General features: G+C 42.5%; 2 protein-coding genes across 3 annotated transcripts; one reads left to right on the top strand and one right to left on the bottom strand.

The window, feature by feature from the left end:
• Window positions 1-1,422: 1,422 nt before the first annotated feature.
• On the top strand, window positions 1,423-16,447 carry wipf3 (WAS/WASL interacting protein family member 3). 2 transcript variants are annotated; one of them, XM_080443280.1, is made up of 8 exons: window positions 1,423-1,792; window positions 5,047-5,146; window positions 7,654-7,768; window positions 9,029-9,181; window positions 10,960-11,712; window positions 11,964-12,107; window positions 14,460-14,561; window positions 14,699-16,447. In XM_080443280.1, the coding sequence occupies exons 2-8, from the start codon at window positions 5,063-5,065 to the stop codon at window positions 14,746-14,748; spliced, it is 1,401 nt and encodes a 466-aa protein (XP_080299406.1). In that variant the 5' UTR covers window positions 1,423-1,792; window positions 5,047-5,062; the 3' UTR covers window positions 14,749-16,447. The 2 variants fall into 2 exon arrangements, with proteins under 2 accessions (XP_080299406.1, XP_080299407.1); XM_080443281.1 differs by lacking the exon at window positions 1,423-1,792 and adding an exon at window positions 1,849-1,903.
• Window positions 16,448-16,579: 132 nt separating this feature from the next.
• LOC308096025 (peptidyl-prolyl cis-trans isomerase FKBP14-like) lies at window positions 16,580-21,502 on the bottom strand. Its single transcript, XM_080443282.1, has 4 exons — window positions 21,161-21,502; window positions 20,653-20,804; window positions 18,832-18,959; window positions 16,580-18,190 (listed from the first exon to the last, which is right to left on the bottom strand). The coding sequence occupies exons 1-4, from the start codon at window positions 21,352-21,354 to the stop codon at window positions 18,032-18,034; spliced, it is 633 nt and encodes a 210-aa protein (XP_080299408.1). The 5' UTR covers window positions 21,355-21,502; the 3' UTR covers window positions 16,580-18,031.
• Between the last annotated feature and the right edge of the window lie 610 nt (window positions 21,503-22,112).

Here is a 22,112-nt window from a genome sequence, read left to right as displayed (position 1 = left end):
AATTACAACGACTTAGCAGTATTTATGCAACCTATGCATGTAAATTATACTGCTCTGTCATTCAGAGGAAGCAGCATGCTTGTGTTACCACATTCCTTTAACTATTGACGTGTGTCTTCACTTAATGCAGTCTTTATGTAACAGATTTATGTTTGTGGATAGCATTACAACATTATACATACTCAATTGCAACCCAAGTGTCCACTTAACACACAGACACCTTATAAGTTAAGACAGATATTGATGCCCTGTGAATTGTATAATTATTTTTAATTTGGGAGGTACATATTTAGATGATAGTAGTATGTTGCAATGCCATCTTTTCAACACCAGAGGGTAAAAATGTGCTACCATCGATTTAGCCATATAGACTGAATAGACTACAATATGGAATGGAATATAGAAATGTTATCATTGACTCCTGCATGTACTCTGGTGCGCTTGCACATTACATGGACTACTAGGAACTTTGATGGATGCCTGTTAAAGGGATATTTCACTTTAAAACACTTCTGGGGTCATTTTAATGTCTACTTACTTGGGCTTTTGTGTGCAACTTTTTAAGTTGCTTGATTCAATATTTAGATGTTTGATATTCATTATTTAAGACATTTTTGTATTATTATTATTATTATTAATAATCTTTAATTACAAAAACATAATACTGTATGCATATATATATACATATATATATATATATATATATATATATATATGAAAAAAGTTAATGAAAAAAGTAATTGAAAGAACCCAGCCCCATACCATTATCCCCCACCTTTATCTATTTTTTATTTATGTTGGTTTAGTCGTTGACTATTACTCTTACCTACTACTCTCCTGTGTTTCATTCTCACTTTTAGCATTAAATGCTGAAACAGTTATAGCCTACAATAATGCTAAGATACAATTTGTATCTTAGCATTATTGTAGGCTATAACTGTACCTCTGTAGGCCTACTTAATGCAAACTGTTAATAAAGTATTCAAACTGCTTGCTTACACACCTGTTTTCCCCCCTGGGAATCAAAGGTTTATCTTAATATCAAAGACTAGACTATAATATAGTAGACTGGGTTAGATTAGATTAAACAGTCTTGCTAGACTACAATAGAAATTGACTGGATCTGATTTTACAGTAAATCTAAATGTACAGATAAATCATCTGTGAGGGGCCATTAATTAAGACTAATTTACCCTGGGGTAAATTGGCTCCCGACCTGCCAAAACCAGTTCTCGTGTATGCATAATGATTATTACATTTGACAGGTTTTACACTGTGGGAAAGTTCTCGTGCAACAGCTAAATCAAGTTTGGCAATAAAAAAAGAGCCAATGAATGAATGCTCTGTTTTGATTGGTCAAGGAGGACAGTGTGTGGAGCGGCAAGGTGGGGCCTCGTAAACTACTGTAGTGGCCGAAGAGAACAGCCCAACTGCCTGGTAAACAAGGACTCGCAAAAAAAGAGAAATTGTTTATGTTGTTGACGCAAAGCTGCATGGAATTACTCTGTAACTCTTTTTTAGGACAACTTTTCTGGACCTGAAGAAGAAGCATAGCTTTTGGTTGTTCCTGCTGCAACTAAAGTCTAGTTATTGAACAAAACTAATGTCAACCTTGCTGTCCCTGCTCAGGCAGCAGCATTAAAGGAATACGGTGTCCTCGTTTGTCTAAATATATCCAGCTGGGCAGCTTGTCACCGTGTCCCCGGACAGAGAGGAGAGGAGCTGCACTATGAGGGCAGCAGTCTGCTGCAGTCTGCGAGCTCAGCAGGTGTAATTCTACTATTATCTGAAGGTACGGTGAACCAGCCTACATAGCGGGACGCTTGTTGTTCAAGAATAGACCACAGGTAGCCTGGCTACTGCACTTCGGTATTATCTATAACACTCGTCCATCGTCAAACTAGTAAGTAGGCCTAAAACTCTTCTTTTATTCGACACGAATTGACGAATAGGATAATTTGTCTGAAGCTCCCCATGTAATGTTTGGAAATAACGGGCAGCCACACTAGGTAGCTCTACTGAGAGACTATCAGTGATAATGATGATGATAATGATCTTTAGTTATATAGCACCATTATAGAATGCAACTCAAAGTGCTTTGCACAAAAAAAGGAAGATCTTAAAAGAACATTTTAAAATAGGAAACAATCAAATGTGCAGAAAACGATATAAAACAGATGGAACAGACAGAGCATGGGCTTATCAATGTTTTACCTTTTTCTGTTCCTGCAGCATGGTAACTATAGGCCTATGCCTGAGGTTGAACCTGTTCACCTGGTTCTTGCTTCTGTCTTGCAGTGGGGTATAGCCTATACTGTATGTGTTATAGAGGTATAGTAAGGACCATACAATGTTTATTCACTTGTGGAACTATCTCTCTGACGTTTGCCTCAAGCTTATAAGCATGAACAATTTATTAAACTAAACTTATTTTCTGTCAGTTGCAGGGCAGTGTCAGGGATTGTGTGTAAAGGACAGACATGCATGCACGCAGAACCAATGGGAAGAACTGTTCTGTATCTCACACCTGTTCTGTCTGAGCTCGCCAACTGTTGACCAGCACAGCCTCGTTTTAAAAAATCAACATCGACTACGTGTTACAGAAGCAACTTGACACAGATATGCAGACAGAAATAGAAAGAAGGGATAGCCTGCCAGTTGCATAGAGAGCAACAGCACACACACACACACACACACACACACACACACACACACACACACACACACACACACACACACACACACACACACACACACACACACAATCATAATAATAACGTTTAATATCAGTACAAAGTTACACAATGATGACAGGGATAGAGAGATTGGCATCACAAAATTTGATATTTACACACGCACACACACACACACACACACACACACACACACACACACAGAGGCATAAATAAGCAAGTGATTCACATCTGTTAACTTCACATTAAGACCTCAGGCCGGGAATTAGCAAAGCTCTGCAAACACAAACAGGTTCTGTTCCATACTTCACTTTAATTGCTAAGTGTCCTGGTATCCACTGAAAATTGAAAACAGTCTTCAGTTCTTTTCGTCTCCCTCCCATGGACAAGCTTGGGATCATTCATGATGTCATTACCTTGGTGGAGGTCTCAGACTCTGTGATTACCAGTGCTGTTGCTATAGAGTGCTGTAATCAGGTTGCCAACAACATGACTAGTTTGAATCAGAATGTGATAAGGATAACTACCAGTACCATGACCTCAGGTGAGGGATTTCCTGAATCAATCAATGATTCAGGTTTTATTTATATACCACATTTCAATCCGTGGGATCCACACGAGAACTGCGTATCGATACCTTTATATGTACTGTATCCTGAATATATGTTTGCACAACAGACACACAGATGGACCTTCTTATAGACGGCTAACTTCCTGCATCGTGAAAAGTGCAGCATGCACGAACAGAAAGAAATAGATTACATCAAATGAAAGTTGTAGGACAAGGTTCTTAATTGCCATGGGTAGGTTGTCTTTTTAATTAATTACATGACCACCTGCAGCAATTGATATTTCGATCCACAAGAGATATTTTACAAGCAGCATCTTATTCTCCTTGTGAAATCAACATGTCTGGAAAGAGATCTTGTGTTCTCTCACTTGATAACATGTTCCTCAAGAGCTGCACTGATATGTTTTCCAGCCAGTCTGCACATAATGACGGTGAAAGCATTTGGCCAGTGAGGGTCTACGGGTTAGGGGGGCTGTTAACTTTCTACACAACATGCACCATTGTTTCTGTCCTCTGCCCCTCCACCGGGCATTGTGGGAAAACAAGAGGGAGGGGGGTGTCTCAGATTTCCCCGGAGAGGAAGGAGCACTCACTGTTTCCTGTTTGTGAGGCTGGGTTGTGAAAGCTCTTCCTGTTCGGAGGAGAGGGGAAGAGGTCACAGAATCTGACCCTGTCCATGGTAGCTGCTTCTGTCATGGAAAATGAAAGTCCTCCGTCCTAGAGTTCGGTTACGCTCACTGGTCGGTCGGTAGCCGTGTCTGAATAGATTGGTGAGCAGGGCGTACCAATGTACTTAAAGGACGACTTCACCCATATCTTCATATAATTGGTCCTCACTAATGCTCATGATAAAATGATTCTTTCCATTTCCTGTCTCATAGGAGGGCTGTGGACACTTCAGAAACCCAGAGACATCATCGTTAGGCAGTTTCTTTTTTCCAAACTAGATTTCAAAATCTTTATTTTTATTTGTATTAATGCGAGAACAATGGCTTCCATTATAGCATGCTAACTTTCCAGTAATAGAAAGCCTGCAGTTTCTTTTAGCTTGGATTCTTCATCGATGATGTCACTGGCGGGTTTCTGAACTGTCCACAGTCCTCCTCTGAGACACAGACAGAGTAGGCAAAAATGGTGCCATATTATGATGAGCATTAGCGAGGACCAATTATATGAAGATAGGTTGAAAATGGGTGAAGTCGTCCTGTAATAAATATTGTTATAGGCAGGTTAATATCAGTACAATCTGCACCATCAATGATTTGTACAATCAACCACAATGTTTCCCCAACCCATCAAGACATTCCTAAATACATGTAGAAAATTCTTATCTTTGACTTGCTTCTTTCAAATATAGGCACTTGAATTTGGACTGACCTGAAAAATTATAATGCTGCCATAGTAATAATACATTATTTGCATTTGTGTAACTCAGATTATATTAGTTAGAATGTATGGTTAACAACAAATTAAACAGAAATTGATGGATGCATAAACTGCATATATTGATTATCGCTATCAGCCAATACAAGTCAGATTTACATACTATGTAGCATAGGTTTTGGTATAGTCTAGACTCTAGACTATACAATCATGTCGCGGGCCGCATTGGACCTCTCCACGGGCCGCAAAATGCCCGCGGATCACGAGTTTGACACCGCTGGTCTAGAGTCTATACCAGCCTAGGCTGGTATAGACCTAGCCATATTGCTTATAGTGACTGTGAATGTGTTTGGTGCCTGTTGCTACAGGGTAGTCAATCACAGGTGTTATCTTCTACAGGTATCTGAAGTCAGTCATGCCTGTGCCTCCTCCGCCTCCTCCCCCTCCACCTCCCCCCGCGCCTCCTCCACCACCTCCGCCTAGCGCCGCCCTGCCACAGGTAAGGCTGTGTCTTCTTTTACTGCCAAGTCTTGAGCTCAGTGAGCTTTTCAAGAATCGGAATCGATTTCATTGGCACAGCACATTCTCACGTACAACAGAACTTGACTTGGTCACGTTAACGGTTTCACACAATGAGACAAGGCAATATTACGAATCCAATATAGAAATTGAAGTGGGAATTGGATTACAGTGAGGACCCGTCCGTCTATAATCCACAGAACTACTAAATTTGTAAATAATTGATATAACATTGTAAACTCCACCTGCTTGGTATCACAGATGGCTTGGTGTTGATTGGCTACATTAGCCCCAGGTGTGACATGGTTATACACACTGTTAGACATTCTATTGTAAGTTGAGATAGCCTCATGTTTATTTCGTGTCCCATGTTATTGTGTAATAGTACTGTAGTACTACAGACAGCTCCCCGCTTTGGAAGGTTACAGCATAGTGCACTATATATAGGAAACATTTCTCTGTGCCAATTAGGCTAATGGTGTCAGTCAGCCGGTCAAGGGAGCAGCAGCAGGATCTGTCTTCTCTTTTCCTCTGTCTCCCCTCTCCCTTCACAGACACATACTCCTCCCTTCATGCAATTGTAAATACTCGCGTCATTCATTCTCACTGACTGTCAACCAAACACCTGGAGGTTATTTGCATTATTAATTAGAGGTACAGTTACTCTCTCTCTCTCTCTTACACACACACACACACACACACACACACACACACACACACACACACACACACACACACACACACACACACACACACACACACACACACACACACACACACACACACACACACACACACACACACATGGTGAGGCAGATAGCAGACACTGCATAGCAGTGTGGTGTCATATTTCTATAACGGGCCTGCAATGTTCTCATGTTAAATTTGTGCAGCCTCGACCTGCACACACAGCAGGTGTTGAAGGAACACACAGCCGAAACAAGACCCTAGCAAACATTTAGAATTTGAAGTGGCAGAGCATGATTACAATTACAATTTAGGCATGTCACTTATCCAGAGTGACTTTCGGTACATACAGAAACCAGAGTGAATGGCATTAAACCTAGTCCACAATGACAGGGGTAAATAGTCAAGTAGAATGCAAATCAAGCATTTTAAGGCTTTAAAGAAACTATGATACTTGGTAAACATCAAACCTGTGCAATGCACTTCAACATGTGTTAGTGTGTGCATGTCTTTGAGTATAGCCCTATAATGTGGTGTTTCAAGGTTTATTTCATATCTTGGTCCGAATGTTGCGTAAAATGTCCTGGGGTTAAATTATTAATTGAGTCAATCAATTAATCAACCGACATAACATTTATCAAATCAAATTACAGTCATGTAAATATTTATTTTTACAACTTCTCAATGTCAGTATCATGGTCAATATCATGGTTATTATCATGTCAGTATCATGGTCAGTATCATGGTCAGTATCATGTCAGTATCATGGTCAGTATCATGTCAGTATCATGGTCAGTATCATGGTCAGTATCATGGTCAATATCATGGTTAGTATCATGTCAGTATCATGGTCAGTATCATGGTCAGTATCATGTCAGTATCATGGTCAGTATCATGTCAGTATCATGGTCAGTATCATGGTCAGTATCATGGTCAGTATCATGTCAGTATCATGTTCAGTATCATGGTCAGTATCATGTCAGTATCATGGTCAGTATCATGGTCAGTATCATGGTCAGTATCATGGTCAGTATCATGTCAGTATCATGTTCAGTATCATGGTCAGTATCATGTCAGTATCATGGTCAGTATCATGGTCAGTATCATGTCAGTATCATGTCAGTATGATGGTCAGTATATCATGTCAGTATCATGGTCAGTATCATGTCAGTATCATGTTCAGTATCATGTCAGTATGATGGTCAGTATCATGTCAGTATGATGGTCAGTATCATGGTCAGTATCATGTCAGTATGATGGTCAGTATCATGTCAGTATCATGGTCAGTATCATGTCAGTATGATGGTCAGTACCATGTCAGTATGATATTCCATATTCTGAAATGAAAAGTTGTTTTTCTCTGCTGGGTAAACATATTAAGACAGTTTGTTTGAGTTCAGGTAACGTTGTGTCACTGGAGATTAATTGACCATGAAAGTAATCATTAGCTGCAGCCCTAAAATGGCATTGTATTTACCATGGCAACCATACGGTACATGTACGTATACGAAACTAAGCATCTCAGTTGTACACAGTAAAATCCTCTTTTGTAACTTCAAGAGTGTATACAAATGTAACCAAATTGGCCTTTTATCCTATTTATCGTTTAGAAAATGTTGAAATTCTTTTTTTTAATTGACAAGTCGTCTATAATGACATGCCCAAAATAAAGGATGAAATTGGTTACATTAACACTGAGGATTTCACTCTTTCTTTCTGTGTTTGTCTAATGTTCTGTGTGGTTGTGTTTTTGTCCTCTCCCTCACCCTGTGTTGACGGTCTTGGTCGGACCCTCCCAAGCTCCAGCCCAGCGGAGGAGGTGGCGGCAGGAATGCCCTGCTGGCAGACATCCAGAGAGGAGCCAAGCTCAAGAAAGTCACACAGGTCAAAGACTGTAGTGCCCCCTTTGTGGACAGTAAGAGGAAGAAACACACACACACACACACACACACACACACACACACACACACACACACACACACACACACACACACACACACACACACACACACACACACACACACACACACACACACACACACACACACACACACACACACACACACACACACACACACACACACACACACACTGCGATTCAGTACTAAATGAGTCTCACATGGGCAAGTGCCCCTTACAGTAAATCATCCTCATTGGCACCAATGAGGGAAGGGAAAAAGAGACTGTGTGTGTGAGTGTTTGGCACTGATAAAACCTTGAACAACCATGTTAATAGAGAAGCGGTGAAAGTAAAGTAGTGGAGAAGATAAAGAGCAGTTGTTTTGAAACTGCTCATGGGGAGCTTATTATGTCTCCGTCGTGGCTGTTTGAGTTCAATGTTTCCTGGGATGACACACGCACGCACGCACAGACACACACAGACACAGACACACACACACACACACACACACACACACACACACACACACACACACACACACACACACACACACACACACACACACACACACACACACACACACACACACACACACACACACACACACAAAACCAAACAAGCATACACTTGAGGAAGGAATGCCCCATGGCAGATAAGAGCACAGTAGACACAATGGGAAATGACTGTGTATGGTGGTTAAGACAATGGAGTCACAAGAACGTAAATGTATATAATTGCCATTTTATATCATAATACTGTATGAAGGAAAAGGTGACTCGTTTGTTTTGCTTTTTGTTACATTTGTACACTCTCAGAAATGAATAGATTAGGATTATAGTGTGTGCTGTTGCAGCGGTGTGTACTGTGTACTGTTACATATGTTGATTCAGTTTGGATTCAGTTTTGAGTCATTTAACCTTCAAGGGTCATTTTTACCCACTCCCAAAGTTTTTGCAATGTAGATGAAGAAAATAACAACAAAAACGGAATCCACAAATGTACAGTACTGTCATCTGTACACACGTATAACATAACACACGATTGACAGAGTAGTACCAAATGAACCTATCAGTATTGTCATTGATTGAACACTTTATTGAAAATGAAGGATAAAAGCACAAAGTCCGGAGGCTTGTTTCCATTGTGGTCCTTTGACCATGAATGGACAGGGGGCCACAAGACCACACAGTTAACCCAACTTGTTATCCACCTTTTAATTCATGGAATTTGTTAAATCCATTTTGTTTTGATTAATTCACGTGTGTTGTTCCCCAGAGCCCAAGGCTGGTGGCGGAGATGTGTCCAGCAGTGTTGGTTCTTCTGTAGGAGGGGGGCCACCCGTGGGACCCTCTTTGGGTGGGCTCTTTGCCGGAGGGTTCCCGACTCTCAGACCTGCAGGACAGAGAGATGCCTCAGGGAAGACCCCAGGTTGGTTGGATATTATTTAGTTAGGGATGTTAGGGACATGACCCGACCAACATTCAGGAAAGATATACAAACAAACATACAAAGTGAACATACTTACTTAGTCATACTGTATATAGAATTATTTTGGGCAGACCAGGCCCAGGCCATCATAAATTCACACGATTTCCCCATACACTTGTGCAATCTTGTCACTGCTGACCCCTGCTGGTTGGTCTTTGGACTGGTTGGTCCTAAGGATGGTATGCGCCTCCTTCAATACACATGCAATCGCCTGCCGTGCAGTGCCACTGTGCCAGCAGAGGAACACCTTCCCTATTTCTCATAGTTCAGCACACTTACTGACAGGCACCCTTGACCAACCTGTAGCAGTCACTAGTGCAGCAACAGAGATTGCCCTCCCCACCCGGCTTCCCACATAAACATAAACAATTATGTTAGTATGGATGAACCACGGAGGATTCAAAGCCCTTGTCTCCGCAGTGGTGGTTAGGAACTTTACCTTTACGCCACCCGGGCGGCCAACGTTCACTTTCATTGATTGAAAATGAAATGTAGGTCAAGCTGAAACTAGTTACTAATTCAACCCTATCCATGTGGTAATGATGGCAAAGAGTTCACAACCCTCACCAAACTCGGTCACAGAGAGAGTGATTTGCATTCGGAGTAGTCTAAAAAAAAAGTTTGGAAGTACTTTTTTGGAAATACGATTTTAGTCAGTACAGTACTGTATATCGTTTGAATATTATTTACTATTTCATGTCGCTGTTTCATGTTTATCAGAGTACAGGTCCCTCCATTCTATATAGCGTAAAACTAGAGTCATTTCGTTATAAGATAAGGGAAAGTCTCGGACAGAATTATTCATATATGCAAATGTGTCCCAAGAGTTTGCATTAATGTCCTTTATGAAACTTAAGCGCTGTTACATTGCAGTGGATAGCCCTAGTCATTTTGACATCAAATACTGTAGCTTCAGTTCATTTGAAGTGTGTAATTTCCTTCGCAAATAACTGTGTGTGTGCGTGTGTGTGTGCATGCGCGTGCAAGCGTGTAATAATAATTATTATAATAATATTTAGTTGTTTCGAGGTACTTGTTCCCTCTAAATCTGCACATACATGAAATAATTCCTCTGCATTTAACCCATCCTAACTATTAGGAGCAGTGGGGAAGTGCCATTAATATGGTGCCCGGGGAGCAATTAGGGTAATTAAGTGTCTTTCTCAGGGGCACTTTGACTTAAATACAGCGCAGCCGCCTGCGCGTACGTGTGTCTGTGTGTGTGTGTGTGTGTGTGTGTGTGCGCGTCCGTTAAATTGTGCAACAGTACTCATTTTACCAGATCACAACATGTGTTTGATCAATATTGAAATAACAGGATTATGATAAAGAACAGAAAGCAAGAATGGGGCAGACAGAGAAAGCCGTACTGTAATATCAGGTTTACCACCACCCCAACACACCCCACTCCACCCATGTGTCCGTGCCAACTTTCAAACCAACCCCACGCCCTAGTGAATTTGTGCGTCACAACGAGTCAAATTGCGAGGCGTTGTGAACTTGTACATTGGCTATTTCCGGCATATGACACGTGCAAAAGTATAACATTTGGCTTAAGTGGTTGATGAGAGCTTATACCTAGCCTTGTCATTTTCTCATGTCTCATGTTTTTGGTTTTGTTCATTTGTTTGTCGTGTTGTTTTTTCCAGGCCACTGTAAGTATACTATATGATATAATATACATTTTATGTTCTGTGCTCTGTGTGTGTGTTTTGTAGTTTTCCGATCAGCCTCAACCATAGGACTGAAGCCTCTATGGAACCAGCCTCTTTCCTTAGACGGTGGAAGCACCGCCCACCACCCCATGACGTCTTCATCCTCCGCGCCTCCCTCCCCATCTCATCTGAAGCGTTCTCCTTCCATGCCCACCTGCTCTCTCCCTCCACCTCCCCCTGTCCCCACCTCCCCTCCACCTCCCCCTCCCCCTGCTCCCGCCTCCTCTCCCCCTCCACCGATGCCCTCCTCTCCCCCTCCGCCGATGCCCTCCTCTCCCCCTCCTCCTCCCCCGCCTCTGGCCTTCCAGGACCGACCCGCCAGCAGGCCGCCCCCCATTCCCACCGGCCCTCCGCCTCCTCCCCCCTCTCAGGTGACCAGGCCCACCTGGCTGCCCATCCAGCATAGCCACCAGACTGCCACGCCCCAGCCCTCGACGCCGCCTCCCCCTCCACCTGCCACACCCCCCTCCGCCGTCCCGGATCGCTCCTCGCAGTACTTCTACCCTCCTCCCCTCGTCTCCGAGCCGCCCTCCAGGTTCCCCATTCTGCGGGACAGCCCGCTGGGCCCCCCTCCCCCGCCCCCTCCTCCACTCCCCGCCTCCTTCACGCCCAGCTGCCCGTCCACCTTGCCCCCTCCTCCGCCCAAGGCGCCGCCCGTGCCGTCGCCGGCCATGCGTCTAGGGATGCCCCCTCTGCCGCCCTCCTACCCCTGCACGGCCCCCACACGACGACCGCCTGCCGTGCCCAGAAGTGCAGGTGTGTAGACACGAGGTTCATGGCAATCGCTCCCACCTTACACTGTGTAACTTAAACTGGATTAAAGCGTTTGTTAAATGCCTACTTTGTGATTGCAATTGACAATAATCATGTAATTGTGATATTTTTATTGTCCTTTTCTTGAGATCATTTGAGTAGCAAGTCATTTAGTAAAATATTTAATTATTAATATGAAATAGTACTTAAAACTGATTATGAAAGTCGGAGGTTTTCCTCTTCCATTGCTACAGGTGCAGGTCGTCTGGCCCCGCCCCCTGCTCCCCCAGCACGCTCCCCGTCCACTGAGCTGTCCAGCCGTATCCCTCCACCTCCCCCTCCACCACCTCCACCTTTCGGCCCCTCCAGCCTCAGAAATGGACACCTCCACAGCCTGGGTGAGAGAGAGAGAGAGACACACACACACACACACACACACACACACACACACACACACACACACACACACACACACACACACACACACACACACACACACACACACACACACACACACACACACACACACACACACACACACACACACACGCACACACACACACACACGCACGGACACACACGCTTACACGCACGCACGGACACACGCACATGTATGCTAGGGTGACAATTTTTTCAAAAACCCAAACCGGGACCATTAATCACTTACATCTTTTTAAGCACTCAAAACAAGTATTATTATTTTAATTGTGGTGAACACCAGGAGAATTTGGTAGTGAACGTTTGTCACCATAATGTATGCGTGTGTGTAGGAGTTGTATACAATGTTAACTGAGAACATCCATCTCTCAGAACGGACTTAGCGTTCTGGTGGCTTAGCCATTCAGTGATCTGACTGCAAAATCGCAATGTCTTGGGTTTGAGCGAGGACTATAAGATGAGGATGTGCATTGTCATCGTCTTTGCATATCTTGCAAAAAACTAAATAGATGAATAACCTAAACTAAATAAGACACAATACACATCGCTAAACAGTATTTTCTGTAATGCAGCCTGGTGTTGGAAACATGTCATATAAAATATATTTAAAATTTAAAAAATATATTCCAGGTTGTAGCCAGAGTCAGTCTGACTGGACTCAAGAGTTAGGTGTGATTACACACCTGTTGTTCAGGATAAATCAGCCATCCCCACTCACACATCGAGAGAGAGCCTCTGTTATGAGAACTCTGCTGGCTTCCTATTTACTTGTGGCTAACTACCGTACAGTTACATCTAAGAGCATGGTCACACATATGCTTCAGTTCCATTCCATGAGAACAAAGGTGTGGAGCTGCAACCGTTGCAGTGTTTTGACGGCGTTGAAGTGTGTGAAGTCCAAACGCGCTTGAAGCTTGGAGTTCAATATTGGTGAACTTTGACCAGGCGTCAACCAATAGGAAAGAAGCAACATGGTTGTTGCTCGAGCCACACTGCGTAATTGAAAAGGGTAGTTTTAAATTGCACAGGGTGCATTGGTTATTGGCAAGAATCGTTTTTTCTTCCATTTGCACAACAGAGCCGGAATTGTGGGGAGAGAGCAGGGGAGTGAAAATGGTGAAACAAAAATATCTGATTGATTGACGCTTCACTGCGTCACTGGAGCGCTGAAAAAAGGTTGACGTCCGTCTGCTCAACTTTGATTTGCAGAGCGTCACGCCCGTCATGCAGCGACAAGTGTCAGGTGTCAGTTTGTAGCTTCATGTCACTGGTTTCCATTGAAAATTACTTGTAGCCTGTGGCTTTGTCACCGCTAGTGTGAACATAGCTGAACGGTACGGTCACACATCTGCATCGGAAGGGTTGTAGTCAGTGCATGCCGAGGCGTCATTGACACGCAATTACCCATGTTGTCTTGCGGGTTCTGGGCAGTGCTGGTTTTCTGAATGTAGTTAATTTGCCTTACATTGGAGTGGTTGGCTCACTGAAAGAAAACTACAAGCAAAATGCCTTCCAAGTGGGGTGAAGCACGGTGCTTCTTTCCTATTGGTTGACCCCCAGTCAACGTTCACTAGTGTTGAACTCGACGCTTAAGTGTCCTGTCAAACCGCCGCAACCAGACACTCACCCCCTTGCTCCCATAGAATGGAAGTGAACGGAATGCAGACGCTTCTGAAGCGTTCGTGCGACTGTGCCCTAAGGCATGGCAATGTGTTGGTGCTTGGAAATAAAGAACTTTGATCTAAGAACCTTGGCTTTCGTCTGCCCTACCTTTAAGCCTGTCACACAGGTTCACTGTGTCCCATTCATATCAACACAGTCGACTGCAAAAGTTTGTCTCTTAGTGCTAAACTACTTAAGGGAGAACGTTGCAAGGTTGCATCCCATGTACACCTGCAGTAGTTGTGCCAATACCGCACAGCAATAATAGCTGATCTACAAGCTCACAACACGCTGCGCTGCAATGCAGTGTCATCCTGTAGATCCGCTATTTTCAGTACCTGACACCCACCCGCAATTAAGTATAGCGCAGGCTTCAGGACCTACCGTATATTGCATCGTGTCATGCACTTGTAAGTTGTAACCTCGCTATGCTGTTCAGAAGAAAACAGAAGAATCTTCTGCAATCTACAACTTTTATGAGTGGATAAAACATATTTTTTATCAATCTATATGGTAGTGTACGTTAATACAATATAATTAACACATCTGCAGTGGTTGAGGTACCAGGATAGGACCTAAATCTTACAGATAGTAGCTTTGATGTAGATGAAATAGCAGACTTTAAAAACATGTACGTATGCTTCCCCCAGATGACTTTGAATCCAAGTTCCAGTTCCACCCCATAGAGGACTTGCCCCCTCCTGACGAGTTCAAGCCCTTTCCTCGGATCTACCCCAGCAAAGAAAACAGAGGTAGCAACTGAACAGCGGCAGTGTCCGCTGACAACACAACACTCACTCATTTTGCTGATGACAAAACAATTAGCCCATTGAGTTCTCTAATTTCCTCTCTCTCTCGGTCTTCTTTCTCCTTCCTTTATCTTTCCCAGCGTCTACAGTGAACGCCAAACCACCTGGGATCAGGACACACCTCCGATGAGTCACAACACAGGCACGCACGTGCAAACACACACACACACACACACACACACACACACATGCACACAGCAAGCAGCTGACCTCAGGGCCTCCTGCCCCCACTGTAGACAGGAAGATGAGAAACTAATGAGAATGACAGTGGAAAAAGGCTTTGTCTACATGCAGGGTCGCAATGTATTGTGTGCGCAGAGTGTATCATAAATTAGGTCAGTGTGTGTGTGTGTGTGTGTGTGTGTGTGTGTGTGTGTGTGTGCGCGCTCACGTGAAGGGGAGAGAGATAGTCTATGTTGAGTGCTGAACTGTGTCCCGCCCTATACTCCATGTGACCCTCTAACCTTCTCCAGTGTGGAATGTTTTGAATGTGTGTGAGAGGAGGGCTACAGTGCTCTCTCTCTCCCATGCTCCCTGTCTGTCTGTCTGTCTGTCTGTCTGTCTGTCTCTCTCTCTCTCTCTTTCTCTCTCTCTCTCTCTCTCTCTCTCTCACACACACACACACAGACACACACACAATCAATCAAAGGACAGTGCCTTACCGTTGCTAAATTTAGCTTAAGTTAACAGTAGAATTTACAATTTCCCTCTGTAAGTCTATGACCTTTAATATCTCCATATTATAACTAGCCTACATTGTGCTCGCACGCACGCACGCACACACACGCACACACACACGCACACACACACGCACACACACACACACAATTAGTACAATGCCGTTTTAAGCAAAGGTAACGTCTCTTTAGGACATTTGTGGTGCAGATTCTAGAATGTTTAGAACATAATGAAATGTGTCCACCAAAGGCAAAGCTCTCCCAAATACTTTACAACACCTTCAACCAAAACAATACTCAGGTAATATTATAAATAGCTCATTTATACACATACCCAATAACTGTAGACTATGAACTTTGGCTGCACAGTAAAATCCTCAGTGATAATTCATCCATTTGTACACCGAGTTAAATTAACACACTGGGAGATACAAAAGATACAAAGATACAAAGCTACACCGCATATTTGTAGCTTTGTATCTTTGTAGCAGCTACAAACGTCGGATGTATTTTTGTATCTTCATGTCGCTGGCTTCCATTGAAAATGAATAGTAGCCAGTATCTTTGTAGCTGCCAGTGTGAATGCAGCAGATTTTACAGTGTGGGTTGCAATAGTTTAGAGGAACCGAATAGAACAGGGCACCTCTTCTCCATTGAACTCAATGGACGCAGCCGCCATATGTTCTTTTCTGTCACCCCATTACTTTGAATGGTTTGCACGTTCTAGCCAGTCCCTGTTAAGTTCAATATGCAACAGCAGGGTGAAAATGAAACTGCAAGTGAAGTTATGTTATGGCTCACTTGTAAGTACATTCATCATTGAATGCATAGACATTCCACATGTTTACCTCTTATTCTCAGAGATCCTTAAGGCTAATACTTTGTCTATACCAATGAACAAAGGGTTGTGCAAGTATAGCCAGACGGTAAAAAATATCACTGGTAGTTTGAGAATTATGAAAATGTATTTTGTTGTATTGAGTGCTTTATTTCCCTTTTCTTTTTTACTTCTATCTGTATGTTCCTAATACTGGATGTACTGTATACTCAGTACTCATTCATTTTCATATTATGGTTCTCAATTACTGTCCTAAGGAACCCTTAGTACTGCTGGGACAATGGGACAAGTGAATTCAGTCCACTGCCTGGTGGATTAGAGAACAGTAGTTTGTTTCCCCAGGAGTTGAGAACCTATTCCAGCACTAACAATTGTGAATACAGTGCCACCTACTGGTCAATTATGAAAAGTATTATGATGGTTCTGCCAGCAAATAAACCACTGTATTTTGTGTTTTGTTTAAAAAGCTCTCATGGTCATTTTATTTTTATCCACAGACATTGCACAGATTCCTATAAAACTCACACATTCATTCATGGATACAGAATTGTCATATGTTATTACTATGACCTTGGACAGTCCAGTGTTAATTTGTGTACATGAATAAGTCTCACAAAACAGGAGAAAAGGAGGCTAATTAACAAATTGTCACGACTGTGTTAATCGTCACCATTTTTATGGCACATTGGGTTGAAATGATGTACATTTTATCATGCGGCAAAGTATAAATTTGCCTAAAATCACTTCATTCATTTACATGAAATATAAAAGGTATTGTGGGTAATACATAATGTATATCCATGAATCCACAAACATTCTCCAATACTTTGTTGAACAGGAGTTCGAAAGAGAGTCTCCTTGTAATACTATTGTGGACAGAGATAGATGAATGATCATGTACAGTAATCAACAATCTGTTCAAGATGAGACTATAACATATCGTTGATTCTGTCTTTGGAGAGGACCTTCTCCTTTAGCATGTTAGGGAAATCAGAACAAAACTGCACTCAACTAAAACTATTAAAATAAAAAACTCAAACTAAATTAATCTGATCATTAATTAACTCATTGAACCATATTCTGGGCATGTCATAATAGGCGAACATTTGCCAAAAATAGCAGATCTACAAGCTCACAGCACTTCACGTAGCTTTGTGTGCTTGTAGATTTCCTATTTTTGGCAAAGAGATTTGGTGTAGAGGGGGAAAAAAAAGAAGGGACCAAGTACAGACCCCTGTGGGATCTGGTCAATGAAGTACTGTATATAGGGTTTAAGTAGTTAAAGACAAGGAGTTATAGAGTGCAATCTTATTTCATTTTCTCCCAACAGCCATGTAACAGCTCATACAATTCAAGTGATATTTCAAGCATGCACTCTAGAATGTAATGCAAAATGTATACAAAGTATAAATCTTTAGGAAAACATCAGCCTCCAACATTAGCTGCACTGGGGATGAAACAGGACACCATGAAATGATCCGAGTCTAGTTTCCTCTCTTTAGTAAACGCGTTGGGTGATGAGGATGTTGGAATGATTTAGGAAATAGTACAACTGTGCTGCCGACTAGACTAGAGTATGCATCTCTAGAGCATGAAATATTCTTAACCACTTTCATAGCCGATCTACAAGCTCACACTATGTCTTGTAGATACTGTAGCTTACTTTAATAAGACCATTCAAGAGCACATACCTGTATTGAGGTATATGCTCTTGAAATGCAAAGATCTACCATGCTTGAATATCGCTTTGAAACTTTCACACAAGAGTAAGTTCCAATCATACCAAATGCAACTGTCCAAAGAAGACCTTTTTAGATACAATGAGTTGAACATTTGACATGAAGAATTCTCATGACCAACGACTGGACAACGCAGAGCAAAGAGGACAAGGAGGGGGTTCAGAGTTCGTCGTGCTTGTATGTAAACTCTCTGGAGGATATGAAGCCGTCTTTGTTCTCGTCCTCTTTGGCGAAGATGTCCGCCGCCATGCTCTCATGGTGGGTGTCGTTGGGAGGGTAGCCGTGGCGCTCAAACTCCTTCCTCAGGTACTCTTTCACCTGGTAAACAGAGGGACAGAATTGAGCTTTTCTCTGCGAATGGATAACATTAGAAATGCCCTCTGGTGGTGCAGGGGTCAAGTTCCTGCCCACCACAGTAGAGACTAGGGGCTGGAATGCTTCGCAGTGCCTCTGGCTTGGCCGGGCGTCCCAACAAACACGATTTGAGGAGGAGGGGGATCTCTGTGAGAAGGAAACTTAGATGGCTCGGTTGTTCAGTGGGGAGCAGAACTGGGTAGAATAGCGTATAGCTCCACGCGAGTCACATACTCCTGGGGTAAGATCGTGAGGATCTTACCCCGGTAGTACGAGACAAGTGTGGAGCTACATACTATCACACATGCTCGTGTACACCCTCATCCAACCAGTAGGGGACAGCAGTGACAAGACACTACAGTATAATAGCCTGGATGAATCTGCCATTGCAACAAACAAAAAAATGCCCTAGGCAGATTAGGTCTGGCCCCTCTCAATAGAAATTGGATTTCTCTCCCTCCGAAGTTGTGAGGGACCAATCAGTGCCCAGTAGGCAAATATGGGGCAGGTTTATCACCAGGGGCATTTTTTTAATTTGCCCCTCGGAAATGCAGATTCCACACAGAGATTCCAGACTGATATCTATGCAGCCTCTATGTCCTTACTTCTTGCTTGGAGAGTTTCCAGTCGTCGTTGAGGTCCATTTCCTGGAAGGACTCATGTGACCGTGGGCCGTTCCTGATCTCCATCACCTCGATGATGAAGGTGAGAGTGCTGTCTGGTGGGATCTTACCTATCCACAGACAATACAGACACGTCAATGGAAGCCGACAGAATAACATTATTGAATGACAAAAAAACTGCTTTTATTAAGTAGCTTAACATGATGAAAAAAGATTTAACTCCTAGATAATTTTTAAAATATATATCTATATATATTATAATAGAACAGAGTAAAACGGAAATAAAATGAGGGATATGAGGAATTATAAAAAAAAGTATTTCCCATTAAATTCGTTTACATGCATTACCTGCAAACGGTAGTCTCCCAACACATTAAAAACACAAAAACCAAGGTTTGTATCATTAATATTAATGGAGAACAGACAAACTAGAAAACAGCTGCTACCCAGAAGCAAACCTCCACCTCATTCACTTTGTTCTGACTTCTACAGTAAATCATTCATGCTGTTATTGTTAGGCCGAAGGTTAGTTAGTTAAATAGTTAATGTTACATGGATAGGTGTTAGCTAGGGTTATGGTGCTGTATGCTTACCAGTGCTAAGCATAGTATTGTACAAGCTCCATGCTGAGAAGAGGTCAGCTGATACAACAGAAATGCATTAAAACCTCATTCAGGCAGGCAGCCCTATCCAAAGGATAAAGCTTAGTCAGTGTATGAGGCATGCAACAATATACTGTAGATCAGACAAATTCTGGCCCGGTGGCCAATCGTGGCACAAAGGCAGATTTGTGACCCGCAGCTTCCTTCCTAAAATGAATTATTTATGGCCCACCAATATAGTAATGTGAAGACACTGACATTTCTGAGTTTTTAAATTAACATGGGCAGATAGACTATCTCTCAGTACTATGTGTAAGGATTCCTAACTGCTTGTTCCTTAAATTGCCTCATTCTCAAGAGGAGAAAGAAAGGTTATTATTATTTATTATTATTTTATTTTCATGTTTGCAGAGACCATTTCACACCGGTAACATTTGATTACACTGCCATTTGAACAAAATAAATTTGATTGGACTGTAAATATAATAGCAATACAGTGCATGCGAATAACAAAAGTGGAAGAAAAAGGCTGAATTGCCACTGCCGACAAATTACTATTGATATTGCACCGTAGTTAAATAAAATTGTTGTAATGCAAATATGCAATGCATTTATATGTGACTTTCTTATGTTCCAAAGGTACTGTACAGTGTATGACAGGAGATGCAGTTGGCCTTATAGCATATTCATGTTCTCAAATGTGGTCCACCCCTGCTGTAGATCATTGTTTCTCTGGGGGGTCCCCAGATGACAGTAACGTGACAATTTAAGGACTTTTAAGACCTACTAAGACTTTTTAACGCCTAAAAAAAGAAGTTAAATGAAAAAATATCATCACTGAATCAAAAGTAATCAACAAACTATACTATAAAAACAAGTCAAACATCGGCCAAATTGTCAAATAATATAAGAAAGAGGCAAACGTTTCAAAAATAGCTGATCTACAAGCTCACAATGCCTCGCTGTGAGCTTGTATATCGGCTATTTTCACAATATTTATCTCTGGAACAGAGTCAAACCAAATGTAATGCCTCGACTCCTACATTCCAGGTGCTTGTCAGGGTGGGGGGTCCCCAGTTCAAATATGATTATTTTGGGGGGCCACGGCATGAAAAGGTTGAGAAGCACTACTGTAGAGATTAGATCTAGATATGTTTTATCATCAAGAAGGGGGTGAGAAGAAGGTTGTGCACAGGCCTACCTCTCCCCTCCTTCCCATAGGCCAAGGCTGGAGGGATGACGAGTCGTCTCTTCTCTCCAGAACACATGCCCTGGAGGCCCTTGTCCCAGCCCTTGATCACCTCTCTGATTCCTAGAGTAAACCACGCTGCCTGCTTGTCACCAGCTGTACGACTGTGTGGCGCGCGCACACACACACACACACACACACACACACACACACACACACACACACACACACACACACACACACACACACACACACACACACACACACACACACACACACACACACACAAATGACAAACTTTTAGTGAGCAAAACCAGCATCGTTCATAGTTTTTTTCTGACCACACCTATTCTGTATTAAGCTAATTACACTATTAGTATAGTATAGTCCAGCGTTTCTCAAAGTGGGCCCAGAACCCTCAGGCTTCATTGTGGGGGTTCCAAATGGACCCTGGTCTGTAACTCGGGAGTTATGGGGTCCTTGAAATTGATCATCATCTCATTCATTCGACCAAACTTACCTGGAGTGGAACATCGTACCATTCTGGAAGTATCCCTCATTATGCACTAAGAGGATGTCTCCATACTTGGACTTGCGGTGACAGAGAAAGGGTTTGTAGAGGACCTCTATCTTCACCTCAGGCTCGGGCTGAGGGAGACCACTGACCAGGACCAGGACAGATGAGCTCAACCAGCTCAACACGGTCAGCAACATCCTGCCTACAGAGGAAACTCTGTCTGCAGCTCCTGAATGAACGGATCAATACTTGTTACAAAGTTGCAAATTAATCAATATCTGTTACAAACTTAAAGTAACAACTAGCAGGCTGCATTCAAGTTGCTTTTCTACGTGGCAGCGATGTCTCATCATCCAGCGTTGCCATATTTTGTGAGAGAAATAAGCAATATGTCTAGGAAAACAAGCCCAAAAGAGGCCACATGGGCACTTTAAGCCTATATGCATCGGCTATTTGAAAATAGCCGATCTAAGCTCACAACGCGTCGCTATTATAAAAAAAAAATCTTGAAAAAATGCTAAATGTGGAATATTTTTGAAACATTATTCTAACAACACAATACACAAATCTGGTATATGGGGGTCCCTGGAACAAAATATTTTCAGATGGTGGTCCTCCACGGACAAATACATATTAATTTGGGGGTCCCTGACAGAAAATGTTTGAGAACCACTGGTTTCAACCATAATAAAAAAAAAGAAACCCATTGGAAAAAAGCCCAAATAAGCAACTACTACACTTCAGAAACAAGCCCAAAAAAACGCAACTACCAATATTTACAACTAAAGCAACTTTACAGAAAAACAAGCCCCAAGTCGCTTATAATAAGCGGACATGGCAACACTGCGTCTCATCCTACAAGTTGTTGCAGGAAGTTCTCCAATGATTGGCTACATTCTTCCTCATGCCGCGCCTCTCACCCCTCCCACTTCATCCACTGCAGTGATTCCTTTAT

The sequence above is a fragment of the Gymnoscopelus braueri genome (genome assembly GCF_963280865.1).
Source record: "Gymnoscopelus braueri genome assembly, chromosome: 11".
Lineage (NCBI taxonomy): Eukaryota > Metazoa > Chordata > Actinopteri > Myctophiformes > Myctophidae > Gymnoscopelus > Gymnoscopelus braueri.
Note: the sequence above shows the minus strand (reverse complement) of the source record. Positions and strands in the feature narration are given on the sequence as shown.

Bases quoted from the DNA above. Each gene is read 5' to 3' on its own strand.
- wipf3 (XM_080443280.1), top strand. From the start codon at position 5,063: ATGCCTGTGCCTCCTCCGCCTCCTCCCCCTCCACCTCCCCCCGCGCCT. The intron at 5,147-7,653 runs GTAAGGCTGTGT...GACCCTCCCAAG, and splicing joins CTAGCGCCGCCCTGCCACAG to CTCCAGCCCAGCGGAGGAGG. The intron at 12,108-14,459 runs GTGAGAGAGAGA...TGCTTCCCCCAG, and splicing joins TGGACACCTCCACAGCCTGG to ATGACTTTGAATCCAAGTTC.
- LOC308096025 (XM_080443282.1), bottom strand. From the start codon at position 21,354: ATGTTGCTGACCGTGTTGAGCTGGTTGAGCTCATCTGTCCTGGTCCTG. The intron at 20,805-21,160 runs GTAAGTTTGGTC...CGCGCCACACAG, and splicing joins GGTACGATGTTCCACTCCAG to TCGTACAGCTGGTGACAAGC. The intron at 18,191-18,831 runs GTAAGGACATAG...TCTGTTTACCAG, and splicing joins GGAAACTCTCCAAGCAAGAA to GTGAAAGAGTACCTGAGGAA.